Source organism: Suillus subaureus, assembly GCF_016647635.1.
Source record: "Suillus subaureus strain MN1 chromosome Unknown BJ212scaffold_5, whole genome shotgun sequence".
NCBI lineage: Eukaryota > Fungi > Basidiomycota > Agaricomycetes > Boletales > Suillaceae > Suillus > Suillus subaureus.
In genome coordinates this window covers 300,811-315,196 of record NW_024538561.1, presented here as the reverse complement: position 1 = coordinate 315,196, position 14,386 = coordinate 300,811, and the positions used below count along the sequence as shown (strand labels likewise).

At 45.6% G+C, this 14,386-nt stretch overlaps 5 protein-coding genes across 5 annotated transcripts; 4 read left to right on the top strand and 1 right to left on the bottom strand.

The window, feature by feature from the left end:
- The first annotated feature begins 382 nt into the window (after positions 1-382).
- On the top strand, positions 383-2,221 carry BJ212DRAFT_807496 (uncharacterized protein). The gene is made up of 11 exons (XM_041344108.1): positions 383-579; positions 637-718; positions 768-781; positions 847-955; positions 1,003-1,020; positions 1,073-1,098; positions 1,157-1,182; positions 1,233-1,270; positions 1,333-1,361; positions 1,958-1,981; positions 2,040-2,221. Exons 1-11 carry the CDS (start codon positions 482-484, stop codon positions 2,116-2,118), a joined length of 543 nt encoding a protein of 180 aa, XP_041196901.1. The 5' UTR covers positions 383-481; the 3' UTR covers positions 2,119-2,221.
- A 1,004-nt stretch (positions 2,222-3,225) lies between these two features.
- On the top strand, positions 3,226-5,395 carry BJ212DRAFT_1585310 (uncharacterized protein; the record flags this gene model as incomplete). The annotated part of the gene is made up of 18 exons (XM_041342357.1): positions 3,226-3,350; positions 3,395-3,476; positions 3,525-3,538; positions 3,597-3,705; positions 3,763-3,780; positions 3,833-3,858; positions 3,910-3,935; positions 3,986-4,029; positions 4,087-4,111; positions 4,170-4,204; positions 4,237-4,252; positions 4,278-4,295; positions 4,339-4,444; positions 4,502-4,561; positions 4,611-4,638; positions 4,688-4,745; positions 4,799-5,010; positions 5,058-5,395. 18 exons carry the CDS (start codon positions 3,226-3,228, stop codon positions 5,109-5,111), a joined length of 1,056 nt encoding a protein of 351 aa, XP_041196900.1. The 3' UTR covers positions 5,112-5,395.
- Positions 5,396-7,960: 2,565 nt separating this feature from the next.
- Positions 7,961-10,250, top strand: BJ212DRAFT_806974 (uncharacterized protein). Its single transcript, XM_041344107.1, has 17 exons — positions 7,961-8,329; positions 8,390-8,471; positions 8,521-8,534; positions 8,600-8,708; positions 8,768-8,785; positions 8,837-8,862; positions 8,921-8,946; positions 8,996-9,033; positions 9,096-9,120; positions 9,175-9,186; positions 9,237-9,252; positions 9,299-9,442; positions 9,490-9,549; positions 9,597-9,624; positions 9,674-9,731; positions 9,787-10,010; positions 10,061-10,250. The coding sequence occupies exons 1-17, from the start codon at positions 8,241-8,243 to the stop codon at positions 10,112-10,114; spliced, it is 1,023 nt and encodes a 340-aa protein (XP_041196899.1). The 5' UTR covers positions 7,961-8,240; the 3' UTR covers positions 10,115-10,250.
- Positions 10,251-10,747: 497 nt separating this feature from the next.
- Positions 10,748-12,427, bottom strand: BJ212DRAFT_1328274 (uncharacterized protein). The gene is made up of 3 exons (XM_041334655.1): positions 12,176-12,427; positions 10,951-12,108; positions 10,748-10,887 (listed from the first exon to the last, which is right to left on the bottom strand). The coding sequence occupies exons 1-2, from the start codon at positions 12,396-12,398 to the stop codon at positions 11,189-11,191; spliced, it is 1,143 nt and encodes a 380-aa protein (XP_041196898.1). The 5' UTR covers positions 12,399-12,427; the 3' UTR covers positions 10,748-10,887; positions 10,951-11,188.
- Positions 12,428-12,626: 199 nt separating this feature from the next.
- On the top strand, positions 12,627-14,000 carry BJ212DRAFT_1328270 (uncharacterized protein). Its single transcript, XM_041334654.1, has 3 exons — positions 12,627-13,193; positions 13,252-13,853; positions 13,917-14,000. Exons 1-2 carry the CDS (start codon positions 12,931-12,933, stop codon positions 13,646-13,648), a joined length of 660 nt encoding a protein of 219 aa, XP_041196897.1. The 5' UTR covers positions 12,627-12,930; the 3' UTR covers positions 13,649-13,853; positions 13,917-14,000.
- Positions 14,001-14,386: the final 386 nt, after the last annotated feature.

The following is a 14,386-nucleotide window of genomic DNA, read 5'->3' as shown; positions in this document are numbered from 1 at the left end:
GATGGTTGGCCACCACCATCCAGTCTACATCTGCTGCACCTGTTCTTCTTTCCTTTTTACCATCATTTATCGCCCATGGACGTCGCTTAGAAAATGTATATTCTTTGAACTTTCTACTGCTCTCTCATCCGATCAATCACAAATGCTGACGTAAGGCGGAAATCAATTGATCACCTTTGGGACTCCGGATCACTGAAAACTGCACCGAAAATTCAAAAGAGCTTTGCAATTATCCTGTTCTGTGTTCAATCAATGTTCAACTCGATCTTTTTTGATGGCCTAACGCCTGTGGTACTGGTACCAACCCCTTGTCTACTCAAGTAATCCCTTTGGAGGAACTTAAGAGCATCATCATACATATGAAACACTGTTTCATCCTCATCGAACCCCACCAAAATCCGTCATTCATTCAAGTTGTCCCGAGCTGCGGGATATATAGCTTGGTGGAACTGCTGTGTTTCTGGTGGAATTGGCCTAGTCAATGATACCAATGACTTCCTCGACGCAACACCTCATCCCACATCTTCAACTCACGAACACGTTCGGAGTACTGTTTATCGGGGTTATCCTTGCAGCAGTGTAAGTAGCTGTTCATTCATTATTGAGTTAAAGTTGAATGTTTCCGCTACGGAATAGTCTCTTTGGTGTCACCATCATTCAAGTTTTCATCTACTTTCAGACGCATAGTGGTACAGGAATAACATTCTACAAGCTGATCGTACGTCTGTGCTGCCTCTTTGTCAGTTCTGTCATTGAAGCTATTTTAGGTCATATTGCTTTGGTAGGTATCTCTTCGAGTTGCGATTGTCGAGCACGTCGAGATGACACCATACCCTGGACTTTTAGGATACTTGACACTCTGCATTTGGCCCTGATCGTTCATTGTGTCTATTTTTATTTAGTGATCAACTACGCGAACATTGGTGCACTCAAGGAAGTTGTATGGAGTTCCAAAGTGAGTTACCGCTTTCTCCACGAGCCTCTATTGATGTGCTTGTGCAGCTTCAGTTGGTAGTCACCGTAAGTTATATTTCCTAAGCCCTGTGGTTCGCCTCAGACATGCACTCCATAGGCTCTCAGCATCTTCGTGGAACATCTGTAAGTTCGATGTACTGTGTTATATGCAACGTTCACTCAATGCTTTCTTGATCCGTAGTCTATATGCATATCGCATATGGACAGGTATTTCCCTCCAACCAACAGATTTATCTTGACTTATGCGGTGAATCTAGTTAGCGAAGGCCGATCAAAAGTTCCTACGATCATAGTGGTAGGCTTGCCATCAATGTTCACGTTCTAGCCTTATGTTTCATTCTGTTGATCCACTACCAGGGTATCGCCGTTGTCCTAACTCCAGGTGAGTCCCGTCGCCTGGTAATGCTCTTCGCATGATCTTTGACGATCCTTTCAGGTTTTGCAATTGGTAAGAGTTCATTCATACCGTTATTGTTTTATCATTTTAACATGATAAAGCCGGTATTTGGACCATGTAAGTGAGACGGCGCACTCCTTAGGTGCTCTAAGCGCTGATGGCGAATAGGTATCAGGAAGTCCATGTAGTCCCCGATTGGGCCAAAATTGAGTGGGCATTTTACGTATATTTGGGCACTGTTACATGTGTCGATGTCCTTATCGCATCATCGCTATGTTATCTCCTCGCCACGTCCCGTACTGGGTTCTCAAGGCAAATTGCAGTCCATTCACTTCTAGGTCTGAAATACTGACATATAGTACTTAGAATGGATTTATTTATAACAAAGCTCATGAATTATGTGATCAATGCAGGCTGTTTGACCAGGTATTTCTCATTTCAGTCTATCCATACCTTCACTCATATTTCGTGCAGTATGTGTTCGATGACAATTATCATTACAGTGAGCTCGCACCTTTTGTACTGGCCATCTTCTCTCTGACCGCCTCTAGTGTGCAGTGATGCCGAAAAACTACGTATCTAAAGCTGTCGGATTCTTACTGCTCAAACGTATGGCCAAATGATTCCTCGATGACGAGGATCATGCTGACTTGTGGTATCATTTTAGTATATGTCAACTCGTACATTGCACTCCTGAACGCGCGATACTACGCGCAGCCCAACGCAGACGCAGTGCATTCTTCTGAATACCATATGCACCATGACGTCTACCGCTCGAGACTCCACATTAGAGCGTCGCAGGACGAGGAACCCCAGGCACCCCGGAGGAGCATGTTTAAACATCCCAATGAAATGTTGCATATCACTCGACCTGTTCAAGCTGTTGTGGTCAGTGGATGCACTACTGTCGACGGAATAGGACTGATGACTTGCTTTTGCTGCAGCAACCGATTGAGGTGACGATGAAAATGAATTCTCTCTCTTCAGTGTGACGGACCAATTGCGTGGATGATTGTCTTTGTATTTGCGAGATCGGCAGGACCGGCCAATGACCTTAACTTCTTGATAAATTATTGTAGTGTGCTACTCGCCGTACAGGTGTGGAGAGGTATTGGCTCACTCCCATCCTTTGCGTTTTTAACAGTTGGAGTTTCTCGAGTCAAGTATGTACAACTATTTCTTGCTGCACCCATATAGTCGGCGTCGGTGGGATCAACTTCACTAAGTTACCTTGTTACCTTGTACTACAAGATCAATATCAGCCCATTTTTATTTCATTTCATGTTGGTGAACTTCAGTAGATTGGATTGTGTTACAGAGTGCTACAGGGCACTCTGTAGCACTCCGTAGTGAATTACGTTTCCCTTATGAATGATCGCTAATCCTATGTGATTCTACTGTCAATGTATGATGTTCTTTGACTCGTACCACAGATGTCCATCTTTACCAACCTTACTAGCCTCGCACTCAGTCGGAATTCAATATCCGTGAATTACATAATGTCAGAAGTTCAAGTTGTTACCTTGGGTTACCGAGCTAGCTCTAACTAAGAATCCTTTCAGTACTAGTCTCGGATTTGGAGTCGCAGGCCAAACTGGTATCATGCTAGCCTGATGGCGGCTGGTTCGGCAACCAAACATGTGATAGGCGTGCCTCCGTCATCAGCACTAAAAGGAACCATACCAGTGCGCATCAGCGGCATCACCGTGACAGGATTTTTTTAATATATAAATCCAGTTGTCAATAACTCTGTGTTAGTCACCTGTGCAGGATTCGCCAGCATCCGTAAGACTCCAGGTGGCGATGCACTAGCCTCACTTAACACCTAGACGCATTGCAGATTGCAACCAACAATGTCTTCCTCGGTGCAGGACCTCATTCCACAACTTGACATTGGGAGGACGTTCGGGGCTCTTTTTATTGCGGTTGCTATTGCAGCAGTGTTCGTAAACGATTTGCTTCACATGCAGCCAAAGCTGTGTGTTTCCTATCGTCCTGATCATGACTTATCTTGTGGAACAGTCTTTTTGGTTTATGCAGCAGTCAAGCTTTCATCTACTTTCAGACGCATAGTGTCACAGGGATGACATTGTATAAACTAGCTGTACGTTTATACCACTTTCTATCAGCTCTGCTCTAAACGCCATGTCAGGTCATCTGGCTCTGGTGGGCGTTGTTATTATCGAGAGCGTCGAGATTATGGAGTTCAACCCTGAAACCTTAGGATACTCGATGCTCTGCACCTAGCCTTGATTGTCCACTGCATCTATTATTATCTAGTGATTAACTATGCAAACATCGGCGCGCTCACGGAAATTGTATGGAGTTTTAAAGTGAGTTCTTACTTTGGTCCAGCCTCGTAGGACTGTAGTGTTTACGGGCTTATGCAGGTTCAGATAATATTTGAGGTGAGTTGTATTGCTAAGCTCTGCGGTGCACCTCAGCCAAGCACTTCTACAGGTTTTCATCGTCTATGGGGTAAATCTGTAAGTAGAATGTGACATGCAACCTATAGTTAATACATTCTTGCACCATAGCCTGTATGCTTATCGCATATGGATACGTATGTGTCTCCCTATCGATGGATTTCTATGACTGATGTAATATATCTAGTCGGCAAGGGCCAATCAAGAACCCTCAGGCTCCCTATCACAGTAGTAGGTTTACAATTGATATACATTCTACAGCCTTTCATTCTGTTGATTTGTTGTTAGGGTATAATCATATTCTTAAACTCAGGTAAGTTTGTTAGCTGGAAATGCTCTTTGTTCGATCTTGAAGACTCGGATCCCTTCAGGTGTTGCCATCGGTAATTGTTTGAACGATGCTCTTGTTATTGGCTCATTATTTTAACCCGATGCCAGCCCTTATTTGGGCCATGTGAGTCAACCTGTGTACTCCCTAGCTACACGAAGTGCTAATAGTGAGTAGATATCAGTGTCATGTGTTCTCGGATTTGGTTAAAGTCGAGTGGACGACATTCATGACTTTGGGCGCGATTGCTTTTACCGACATCGTTATCGCATCATCACTATGCTACCTCCTGGCTACCTCCCGTACTGGATTCTCTAGGTAAGAGCGGTCCATTCATTACCTGGCTCTGAGATACTACTAGCACAAAATACTTAGCACTGATTCCTTGATAACGAAGCTCATGGCCTATATCATTAATACCGGTTGTCTGACGAGGTATTCCTCCTTCAAGACTATCCCATATCTTGACTCATATTTCATGCAGCATATGTTCGATGGCAGCTATAATTACAGTAAGCTTCCAGAGATTATATTATCCATCTCTTCTCTGAGTATCTATAGTGCGCAGTCATGCCGACCAACTTCACCTTCCTTGCCATTGAATTTTTATTGGCTAAATGTATGGCCGAAGTCTTTTCCTAGAATCGTGCTGACCAGTGGTCCTATTTCAAGTATATGTCAACTCGTTCCTTGCACTCTTGAATGCACGATACTACACGCAGGTTAACACAGACACTAGTAACTCTCACCCATTGCGCAACCGCCATGGGGTCTACCGCCCGGAGCTGCGCGTTAGGCCGTCGGACGACGAACTCCAGGCATCCCGGAGGGACGCGCTTAAACATCCCGACGATGAAGCTGTGCATCCTTCTCGTTTTATCAAGGTCGGTGCCAGTTCTTACGTCGTTGAGGACTGAATGACACGCTTTAGCCACAGCAGTCGATTGCAGTGATAACGGAGATGGATTCTTTCTCGTCTGTGTGATGGATGAGCATCCATGTGGTATTGCCTATCCGTCTTCTCACGAGATAGGAGTTATAGGACATTAATATCGCGCGTTCTTCTCAAATGGAAATGGTACAGTGGCAGGGAACAAGAGGGATCTAGTACACTACATCAGTACACCTCACTACCAGCTTAGAATTATATCTATTAGGTCATTCGAGATATCTTGCGTAGAAAAATTTGACCTACTATCAACGACTTTTCATGGCAGGGAGTGGCGGGTGTGGTATCAGTTTGATGGGAGCTGTTGATTCGATTCTTCCAATACATCTCAGCCCAAGTCTTCGTCCAAAACACCCATGCTCAAAATGTCTTCTTTGCTCGTCGCTTCCTACCCTCTTCCTTAAATCCACTGCTTCAAGTCATTGGATTGTATCCTGCAGCACTGCATGAATTGCCCTATATTTTCTTGTCAGCTACTCCGGTGGCTTCATTTCACTCCAGTACATTCAACGAGACGCATTGAGCTCCCAGCGCTTTAGACGCATGGCCTACACTCCACAGTAAATCTCGTCGCCCCTGTCCCATAACCCTTTCCCACATTGATATCCTGGACCCGTAGAGAGTATCATGCTAAGGAACTTATATGCATTCGATTGCCTTCCAGGAGCACCTGCGTGTATCAACCAGCTGTAGTGTATAGCATGGAAAATACTTGTTGCATGCCCTGAACCCACAGGGGGAAGAAATTTATTCGACGATAATATTGACGTCGTAGTATCTATGGAAGTTATTGGGTGTTTCAAAGTATACTTGTTAAAGGACGTATATGCCAAGTTTCTTTATCTTTTCAACCATTTTAAGCTCATCAGTCTAGATCGGTGCTACCCGACGTTCACCTATTCAAGCCCGTCGAATATCACCAGGCTTCCCCGATGGGGTGCAACATGGCCCCCAGGTGAGTCATCTTCATGTTTGACTAGTTCTTGTTCTAACATCTGTCTCAGTCCTCCACGGCTCGTGGCACATATCATCATGCTCCCGCGCACCATTCCCGCCGCGCTCTTGCACCCTCTTCTGCGAATCCGCATACTCTTCTCGAACGCCTTTCGTCCTTCTTCCACCACTCTCGATCCAATACCGATACAGCAACCGAACTACAGCAACACTCAAACTGGTCCATATTTTCTCGCAGTCCTCGTGTTGTCGAAGTTGCCGCAGTACAGGACAAGAAGGTATTTTTTCTCGTCTATTTTCAATCACGGTAGTTCAATGATTTCTCTCTAACCATTGGCTGTTGCTCTGCGGCAGGTACAAGAACATTCACGCAGATGCCCTCCTGGTACTACTGTACCAGGTGCAACATCTGCCCAGTCACCACCCGTTCCGTGGTGGGCCCATGCCATACTCTTTCTCTGCTGTGCATCTCCTCGACAGGCGACACAAATACAGCAACAACAGCAAAGCCAAGCGCACAGCCAGGTTCAGGTTCAGGCGTCATCACCACAAACTCAGCCTGCCGCTACCTCGACGTCCACGACATCTACCCCTCCTGCTAGTGCTACCCTACCAAATGCAGCAAGCGTGCAGTCACAACCCCTTCCATTACGGGCTTGCTTCGTTCTTTTTTTCTGTTGTGTCTCCACCACGCGCTGATGGTCGTTGATAATGTAAGATGTTACCTTTGCGTCCATTTCTTTTGTACTCTTATCTCTTTCCCTCTGTCTTTCGTTCCTCCATCGTTATTGCTTCCTCGTCACAAGACTTGCTCAGACTCAATAATGTTAACCATTGCAAGAGGAATGATCCGAAATACTCCACGAGGGTGAGAGCGAACGAGAGGTTTACAGAATTCACGTTCAGATGAGCAAATATCATGTCTCCCTTCAATGTTACGTTGATTGAAGGGTCTGGTTGACCAGGTCATTCAAGTCCCGCATTTACGGTGAAATATATGTACAAGCAATATCTTCCTGACGAAAGCTCGCGTGGGCTATACATGATGGTCAGCTTGTTTGGAGAAGTAGTCTCATACAATCATTTTCTTCATTGACATTGGGACTCTGAAACATTGATTCGTACCTCTCGACATCACCAGGCTGTATATAATGATCCATGTGGGGAAGGTTACTGTGGTCAAGGACCAGTGGAAGGACTCAGCATCAATTGAAAGTGCGAGTCTTCCCATTGTTTGCGGTGTACGTCCAGGGCTCCAGGATAGACTCAAAGATCATGATTGCAAAGGGACAACAAAAAGAACAACATTTTTCGCTGACTACAGCTGTTAATCGTCATCATTCATGGACTGTTGAATGGTAGATTTGAGGGATCGAATTGACATTTATCAAAGATAGTACCCGTGTCGATGCTCAGGTAGTACGACAGATTCAATGGGATGTAAATGTTCGATGAATGAGAGGTGAGGATGCGGTGGTACACTGGTAACGCCAATGATGGGTCCGGTCGACTGTTAGATGTGAACCGGAATTGATATCGATGGAACAGGCTCGAGCTTCGGAAAGACGGCGCCGTATTCATTGATACAGGCAGCTGAATCGTCTCCATCGTCATCGTCATCTTCTTCTGAAAGAGAAGTATTCTGTAAAACTAGATAGTGGGGAAGTGAGTGGTTGGCAACCATCGAAATGCTCACCATCCGGTTTAGCTATATGATGTGCCACACCTGCTCTTCTTACCACCACTCCGTTGCTTCATCAGACCGTTCCAGTTGATACGAAGACATTAATTCACCATTAGCAGCTTTCAATGGACATCAGGCCAGGTGGAAAATGAATGTTTGTCGATATCAACAATCGCAAATATTGCTGACGTACGACAGAAATGGGTTGACCACGGATCAGATCGATCAGTGATAACTTTGTATTAGAGTTTTATCCTGTTCAAATCCTGTTCAACCAATGTTCAATATCAATTGATGGCTTAACGTCTGTGGCACTGGTACCAAACCCTGCATCTACTCAAGCAATCCCTCCGGATGAACTTAAGACCGGCATCATGCACATGACGCACTCCTGCTAATATGAAGTGTTTCACCATCAGCACCATCATTCATCACAGGAAAAAATACTAATCCCATTGTCTCGGGCTGCGGGATATATAACCTGGTCTACTGTGTTGCTGATGAAATTTGCCTAGTCAATAATAGCAATGGCTTCCTCTACGCAAGACCTCATCCCACATCTTCAACTCGCGAACACGTTTGGGGCACTGTTTATTGGGGTTGTCCTTGCAGCGGTGTAAGTAAACTGTTTATTTACTAGTCAGTAATATGTTGAACTTTTCTTCTCACGGAACAGTCTCTTTGGTGTCACCATCGTTCAAGTTTTTATCTACTTTCAGACACATAGTGGTACAGGAATCACATTCTACAAGTTGGTTGTACGTCTATGCTGCCTCTTTGTCAGTTCTGTTATTGAACCTATTTCAGGTGATATTGCTTTGGTAGGCATTTCTTCGAGTTGCGATTGTCGAGCATGTCGAAATGACACCATATCCTGGACTTTTAGGATACTTGACGCTCTGCATCTGGCCCTGATCGTCCATTGCGTCTATTTTTATTTAGTGATCAACTACGCCAATGTTAGTGCGCTCAAAGAAGTTGTATGGAGTTCCAAAGTGAGTCGCTACTTCCTCCATGAGCCTCTACTATGTATCATACTGATGTGCTTGTGCAGCTTCAGCAAGTAGTGGCCGTAAGTTCCATTTCCTAAGCCTATGGTTCGCCTCAGACATGCACTTCACAGGTTCTCAGCATCGTTGTGGGCCATCTGTAAGTTCAGTGTACCATGTTATATGCAATATTCGCTCAACACTTTCTTGATCTGCAGCTTATATGTTCATCGCATATGGACAGGTATTTCTCCCCATCAACAGATTTGTCATGACTCATGCGGTGAACCTAGTTAGCAAGGGCCGATCAAAAGTTCTACCGATTACAATGGTGGGTTTGTTATCAATGTTCATCTTCAAGCCGTATTTTTCATTCTGTTGATCCGCTACTAGGGCATCTTCGTCGTCCTAATTTCAGGTGAGTCCCGTCACGTGGTAGTGTTCTTCGCACGATCTCTAAGGATCCTTTCAGGTCTTGGTATCGGTGAGAGTTCATTAGTATCGTTATTGATTTATCATTTTAACATGATAAAGCCGTTATTTGGTGCATGTAAGTGAGACACCCGACTCCCCAACTAAGTGCTGATAGCTTGTAGATATCAGGAAATCCGTGCAGCCACCGATATGGTCAAAACCGAGTGGATAACATACGTGTATTTGGGCACTGTTGCCTTTGTCGATATCCTTATTGCATCATCGCTGTGTTATCTCCTCGCCACGTCCCGTACTGGGTTCTCGAGGTAAGTTGCAGTCAGTGTCAGGTTTAAAATACTGACATAGCACTTAGATTGGATTTATTCGTAACGAAGCTCATGATTTATATCATCAATACAGGCTGTTTGACGAGGTATTCCCCATTCCAGCCTGCCTCATACCTTGACTCATTTCGTGCAGTATGTGTTCAATGGCAGTTATCATTTTAGTGAGTTCGCACCTCCTGTTCTGGCCATCTGCCCTCTGACTGTCTACAGTGCGCAGTGATGCCGAACAACTACATATTCGAAGCTGTCGATTTTTTATTGATTAAATGTATGGCCAAAGAATTCCTCAACGAGGATCATGCTGACAACTGGTATCATCGTAGTATATGTCAACTCGTACATCGCACTCCTGAACGCGCGATACTACTCGCAGCCCCAGGCAGACAGAATGTATTCTTCCGAATATCATATACGTCATGATGTCTACCGCCCGAAATTGCACGTTAGAGCGTTGCAGGATGAGGAACTCCAGGCATCCCAGAAGAGCATGTTTACACATCCCGATGATGGAATGTTACATATCACTCGACCTGTTCAGGCTGTCATGGTCAGTGGTTACGCCACTGTCGACGGAATAGAGCTGATGACTTGCTTTAGCCACAGCGGCCGATTGAGGTGGCGATGGAAAGGAATTCTCTCTCTTCAGCGTGATGAACAAATTGCGTGGATCATTGTCTCCGTATTCGCGAGATTAGTGGGACCAGCCAATAAATTTGACTTTTTGGTAATTTATCGCAGCGTACTACTCGACATACAGGTGTGGAGGGCATCAGTTCACTCCCATCCAACCTTTCCGCTTTTCACAGCTGGAGTCAAGTACGTACAACTATTCATTGATACGCCCATAGTCAGCCGGTGGGATCAAATTTACTAAGCCTGAGTAGGCTAGTGGCTCTATCAAATTTGCGGGCGCTGCAACCTTGTTAAGTAAATGATTGTGTGGAGGGTGATTGATTAAGGAGATGGGACCTCGAACAGCACTGGAACCCATGATCTGAAGTTTGTCTGAAGTTAGTAAGTTTTGGTACCGGTATACTAACGAACGAACGCATTAGGGACGCGGATATTTTATAAAAGCGATGATCACAGATATACCCAGGAAGCCCAACGTCGACCGTATCCCATGAACACATCTATCTCAAGTATATACAGGATGCGTCGACATCTTATCTTATATACACACCGCCCTTGTATATATAGCCTTCCTGATCCATTCTGGGAAAGATGCTAAATACAAAAAGGTTCAATTACCAGCAAGATAGTTTTAAATTTCGAAGCGGTGTCCGATGACCGGACGTTACGTATCTTTAAAATCTTTCTCTCATATCATCAACCAACCATGCATTATGGTCAGCCTAGTCGTCTTGATCAACGCATCTCATCAGGGCGTGTTATTGTATTTGGACCAGTGCGTACAGGCGATCGTCAGTGTCAGATGCGATTGGAGGAAAATATCTGGGCGCTAATTTTTAATTTCATTGAAGCAGTACAACTGGTATACAATGTATCCATGAGACTCTTGGCAATAGCGGCATCGCGTGGGGTACGTAGGGAATACTGTGAGTAAACAGCCGGTATAAATACGAGCGGACACAAAAAAAAATATACGAGGGTAGGAGATAACATGTCAACGTCATAGACAAGGGGTCACAAGTCCCAAATAGATATCGTTATCACACCGCATGTATTGACAGCAAGCGCACCTGCGTCTTGAGATTCCGAAAACTACTTCCTTGTGGGAAATCCATCATCATACTCGACTTGGTGATCAACCGTAATTTGCACACCCAACCCATTACGCGCACGAGGAATACCATTGTCAGCGTCTTCCACAATAATTGGAAGTACGGCCTTGGTTTCCTCGCGAGGGGTGACACTGCCTTTGTCAGCATCCCACTCTCCTCCCTCTTTACGACCGGCTACGGCCACGGTAGCATCACGCATATCACCGAGGGTGAATGTGTGGTTACCACCTCTTGGTCTAGTCCCTGAGCCAGAGAGCGAGTTGGTATTAGCTCCTGATGAAGAAGCAGCGTGGGAAGATATGGAGAACGTGCCACCGTTGGCAAGGTCCCCTCTAACAGAGAGGATGATGCGCATAGACATTGTTGTTGTAAGAACAGCTGCCATGCTGGTGACAATTGTTTTGATGGGGTCGGTTGGACCCGTGGGTGTCATAATGAAGTAGAAGAGGACATTGACGAGGTTTACAAGGAGAATGGCACCGTACAGGTTCAAGCCATCACGCAGCATGAGACGCCAGTAAGATACACGCCTGGTTTCGAGCGTTTTAATACTGCGTAGAGCAGCGAGGACGAAGCTGGTACCGTAGAGCAAGGTTGGAGCTAGCCAGTAAATTCCAACCCAGCTTGCGTTATTCAAGGGACCAGCAATGCATCCTTGGCCATCTTCTAGATGGACAGAGCGGTAGAAGCCACAGCAAATGGCGGTGACGACAATCTGGACAGCGTACAATCCCCACATGGTTGCGCGAACATTTTGAACGTGGTCGTAGATAGCCGATATGCGCATGACATGTACAGCAGATGCAACAGCAAGGAGAACTGCCGTACAAATTGGCTCGTAAGGCCAGAAAGCGACGCAGTCTGTGTCTTGTATGACTGTCGTACTAAAGAACATTACGCCTGCAATCGCGTTTCAGGTTAACGCCCGAGGTTTCGCGATAAGACGGGCTTAGAGAGGGAAATGCACCTGTTACAACAAAATCTGCTAGGACCCAAAATTGCATGAAGTAATACATAAACTTCAGAGCTGGCCATTTTGGCAGACGTCCCAGTCTGTAGGACCTGGGAGTGAGAACGAGGGCATCCCAGGCTAAGACGGTGAGTGTGCAGACGAAGAAATACTTTTGTGCAGACAGATGAGGAGGAAGATTCAATGAAGGAGGGAGAGTCGAGTTTGTCGTGTTCGACATGGCGGGTGGAGGGAATGAGGAAAAGTAATGAGCGCTAGATCTACATGGCTCAATAGCTATTTTATTCGCAAGGGAGGCAGTTCCATCAGCTACTCATTATGTCAGCAAAATCTGATCCCAAGATTCTAGTGCACAGGGTCCTCCCACGGCAATTTGTAAAGCGGCCGTAACGGTAACGAAGCTTGCCGACGCCGACGAAGTTCCATCCGACGAGCTCGACTAATATCAAATGTCTTCTTCACCATCACTGTCGTCGACGCCCACCCTTACTAGCCCAAGTGATCAGCCTACGGCCAGTCAAACTTCTAGCGCAGGGGGTAACCAACCGCCATCTACATCAACCACGCTATATCTGTATGTGTTGCCAGATCCCACATAACCATCATAGGCTGACACAGGCTTCATCATCCCATGCACTGCTTCTTGAACGTTTCATCTCGCAATCCAAAAACGTTTTTCTTGCTTTCATCCGTGATCCTTTGTTTCAATATTCCTATTTTCATATATTTCCCTGATACGGCTCCTTGTAACGATGAATTCTACAACCAGCTTCACGTTCCTCGCCACCCTTTTCGTTCTCCTGCTCATATCTGCCTCTATCATATTCCGTTCCTTCCTCGTTCGCCGTCGGTTTCGTCAGCGTGTCGAAGAGGCTTTGGCGCAAGGAGTCGTTCTTGACCTACAACCATCAGTATTCGGTCTTACTTCACGGTACATCGGAGAGAAACCCAGCGTCTATGAAGCCTGGGTTGAACAGGGTGCACCACGTGAGAAATCCCAGTGGCAAGCCATCATGGTCTGTTCCGAGCTATTAAAGTCATTTGAAGGGCTTGACTGATACTTTCTCTCAACAGCCTGTCAATGCTCTTCTAACACACAGGGTCGAACCTACTGCGGAATCCCGATTACCTCATGAGTCTCCACAACAACAGCGACCCTCATTCCTTGCACGCTTCAAGCGACATTCTCTATCTCCTGATTCACATCCAGCTACGGTTATTCGAGAATATACCCCCCCGGATGACTCCGTCTCCGTCTGTGTCCTGATCTCCATGCCTCACCCAGATTCCCCAATGCGCTTTAAGCGTTCACCAGAAGATTCGGTCAAGTCGCAAATAATTGACGGCAAAGATCCGAACCTGGGCGTAACCACAGGGAGGGCTAGTGATGAGGAAGGCGTCCCAAACGTTGTTTTTGGCGTCGCCGAACTTCCTGTGCTTGGTGGCTGGACAGAGGCAACAATGGCGTAATATTTTCAGTTATACACTTCCCTGGTATGACAGACACGAATAAGCGTGGTAATATGATACTATGAACCTTTTGACGTTTAACTTATCTTGGTTCTGCATTATACTGTACTCTTGTTTTGTAACACTTACTACCACTTACTCACACCTTGATACTCGCCATTCTAGTATGCATGTATAGTCAAGTAGGAATAACGGGAATGTCCAACTATTCTGTGTAGTTCTGCTGAGACACTTGGACATGAGATTGACGACATGAAGGTATCCGTACCTGTTGCAACCTTGTCTGTCGCATAACCCTGATAACCTGATACTTGAGTACTGTGCCTTTGTAAGCAAACGTACCTTGTACCGACTCGGATGTCATCACACGGCCTCACGGCATTAAATAATTCACCATATCATGATCTACTGAATGATTGTCTCCAAAACGCAGCTCTAGTCGTCACCCATCCATGCCGAGAAACTGAATACCATCAAGTCGCATCGCCATCATACCAGCCAAATCTCACACCGCTTGAACCCTCCGATTATCTAAAATGAATAATCACAGGTTGTTAGTAACGTGACCCCAGCTGGAATTAATATCTATCGATCTTTAAATTTAAGGCGGTGAATCATTCTCGCGCTGATCCTGAGTTCTCACTCGCCGATGGAGTTTGAATGGCTAATCTAATGGCCCCAATCGTCGGGAGTGAGCCAAAGCAGCTGTGTGGAGTCTAACACTGCTTCAACGATTCG

Excerpts from the sequence above, each read along its gene's own strand:
- BJ212DRAFT_807496 (XM_041344108.1), top strand. The coding sequence starts at position 482 with ATGATACCAATGACTTCCTCGACGCAACACCTCATCCCACATCTTCAA. Across the intron at positions 580-636 it reads GGGGTTATCCTTGCAGCAGT|TCTCTTTGGTGTCACCATCA; the intron begins GTAAGTAGCTGT and ends GCTACGGAATAG. Across the intron at positions 1,183-1,232 it reads TGCATATCGCATATGGACAG|TTAGCGAAGGCCGATCAAAA; the intron begins GTATTTCCCTCC and ends CGGTGAATCTAG.
- BJ212DRAFT_1328274 (XM_041334655.1), bottom strand. The coding sequence starts at position 12,398 with ATGTCGAACACGACAAACTCGACTCTCCCTCCTTCATTGAATCTTCCT. Across the intron at positions 12,109-12,175 it reads AGCAGATTTTGTTGTAACAG|GCGTAATGTTCTTTAGTACG; the intron begins GTGCATTTCCCT and ends ACGCGATTGCAG.
- BJ212DRAFT_806974 (XM_041344107.1), top strand. The coding sequence starts at position 8,241 with ATGGCTTCCTCTACGCAAGACCTCATCCCACATCTTCAACTCGCGAAC. Across the intron at positions 9,550-9,596 it reads AATACAGGCTGTTTGACGAG|TATGTGTTCAATGGCAGTTA; the intron begins GTATTCCCCATT and ends CATTTCGTGCAG. Across the intron at positions 9,625-9,673 it reads CAATGGCAGTTATCATTTTA|TGCGCAGTGATGCCGAACAA; the intron begins GTGAGTTCGCAC and ends GACTGTCTACAG.
- BJ212DRAFT_1328270 (XM_041334654.1), top strand. The coding sequence starts at position 12,931 with ATGAATTCTACAACCAGCTTCACGTTCCTCGCCACCCTTTTCGTTCTC. Across the intron at positions 13,194-13,251 it reads TCCCAGTGGCAAGCCATCAT|GCCTGTCAATGCTCTTCTAA; the intron begins GGTCTGTTCCGA and ends TTTCTCTCAACA.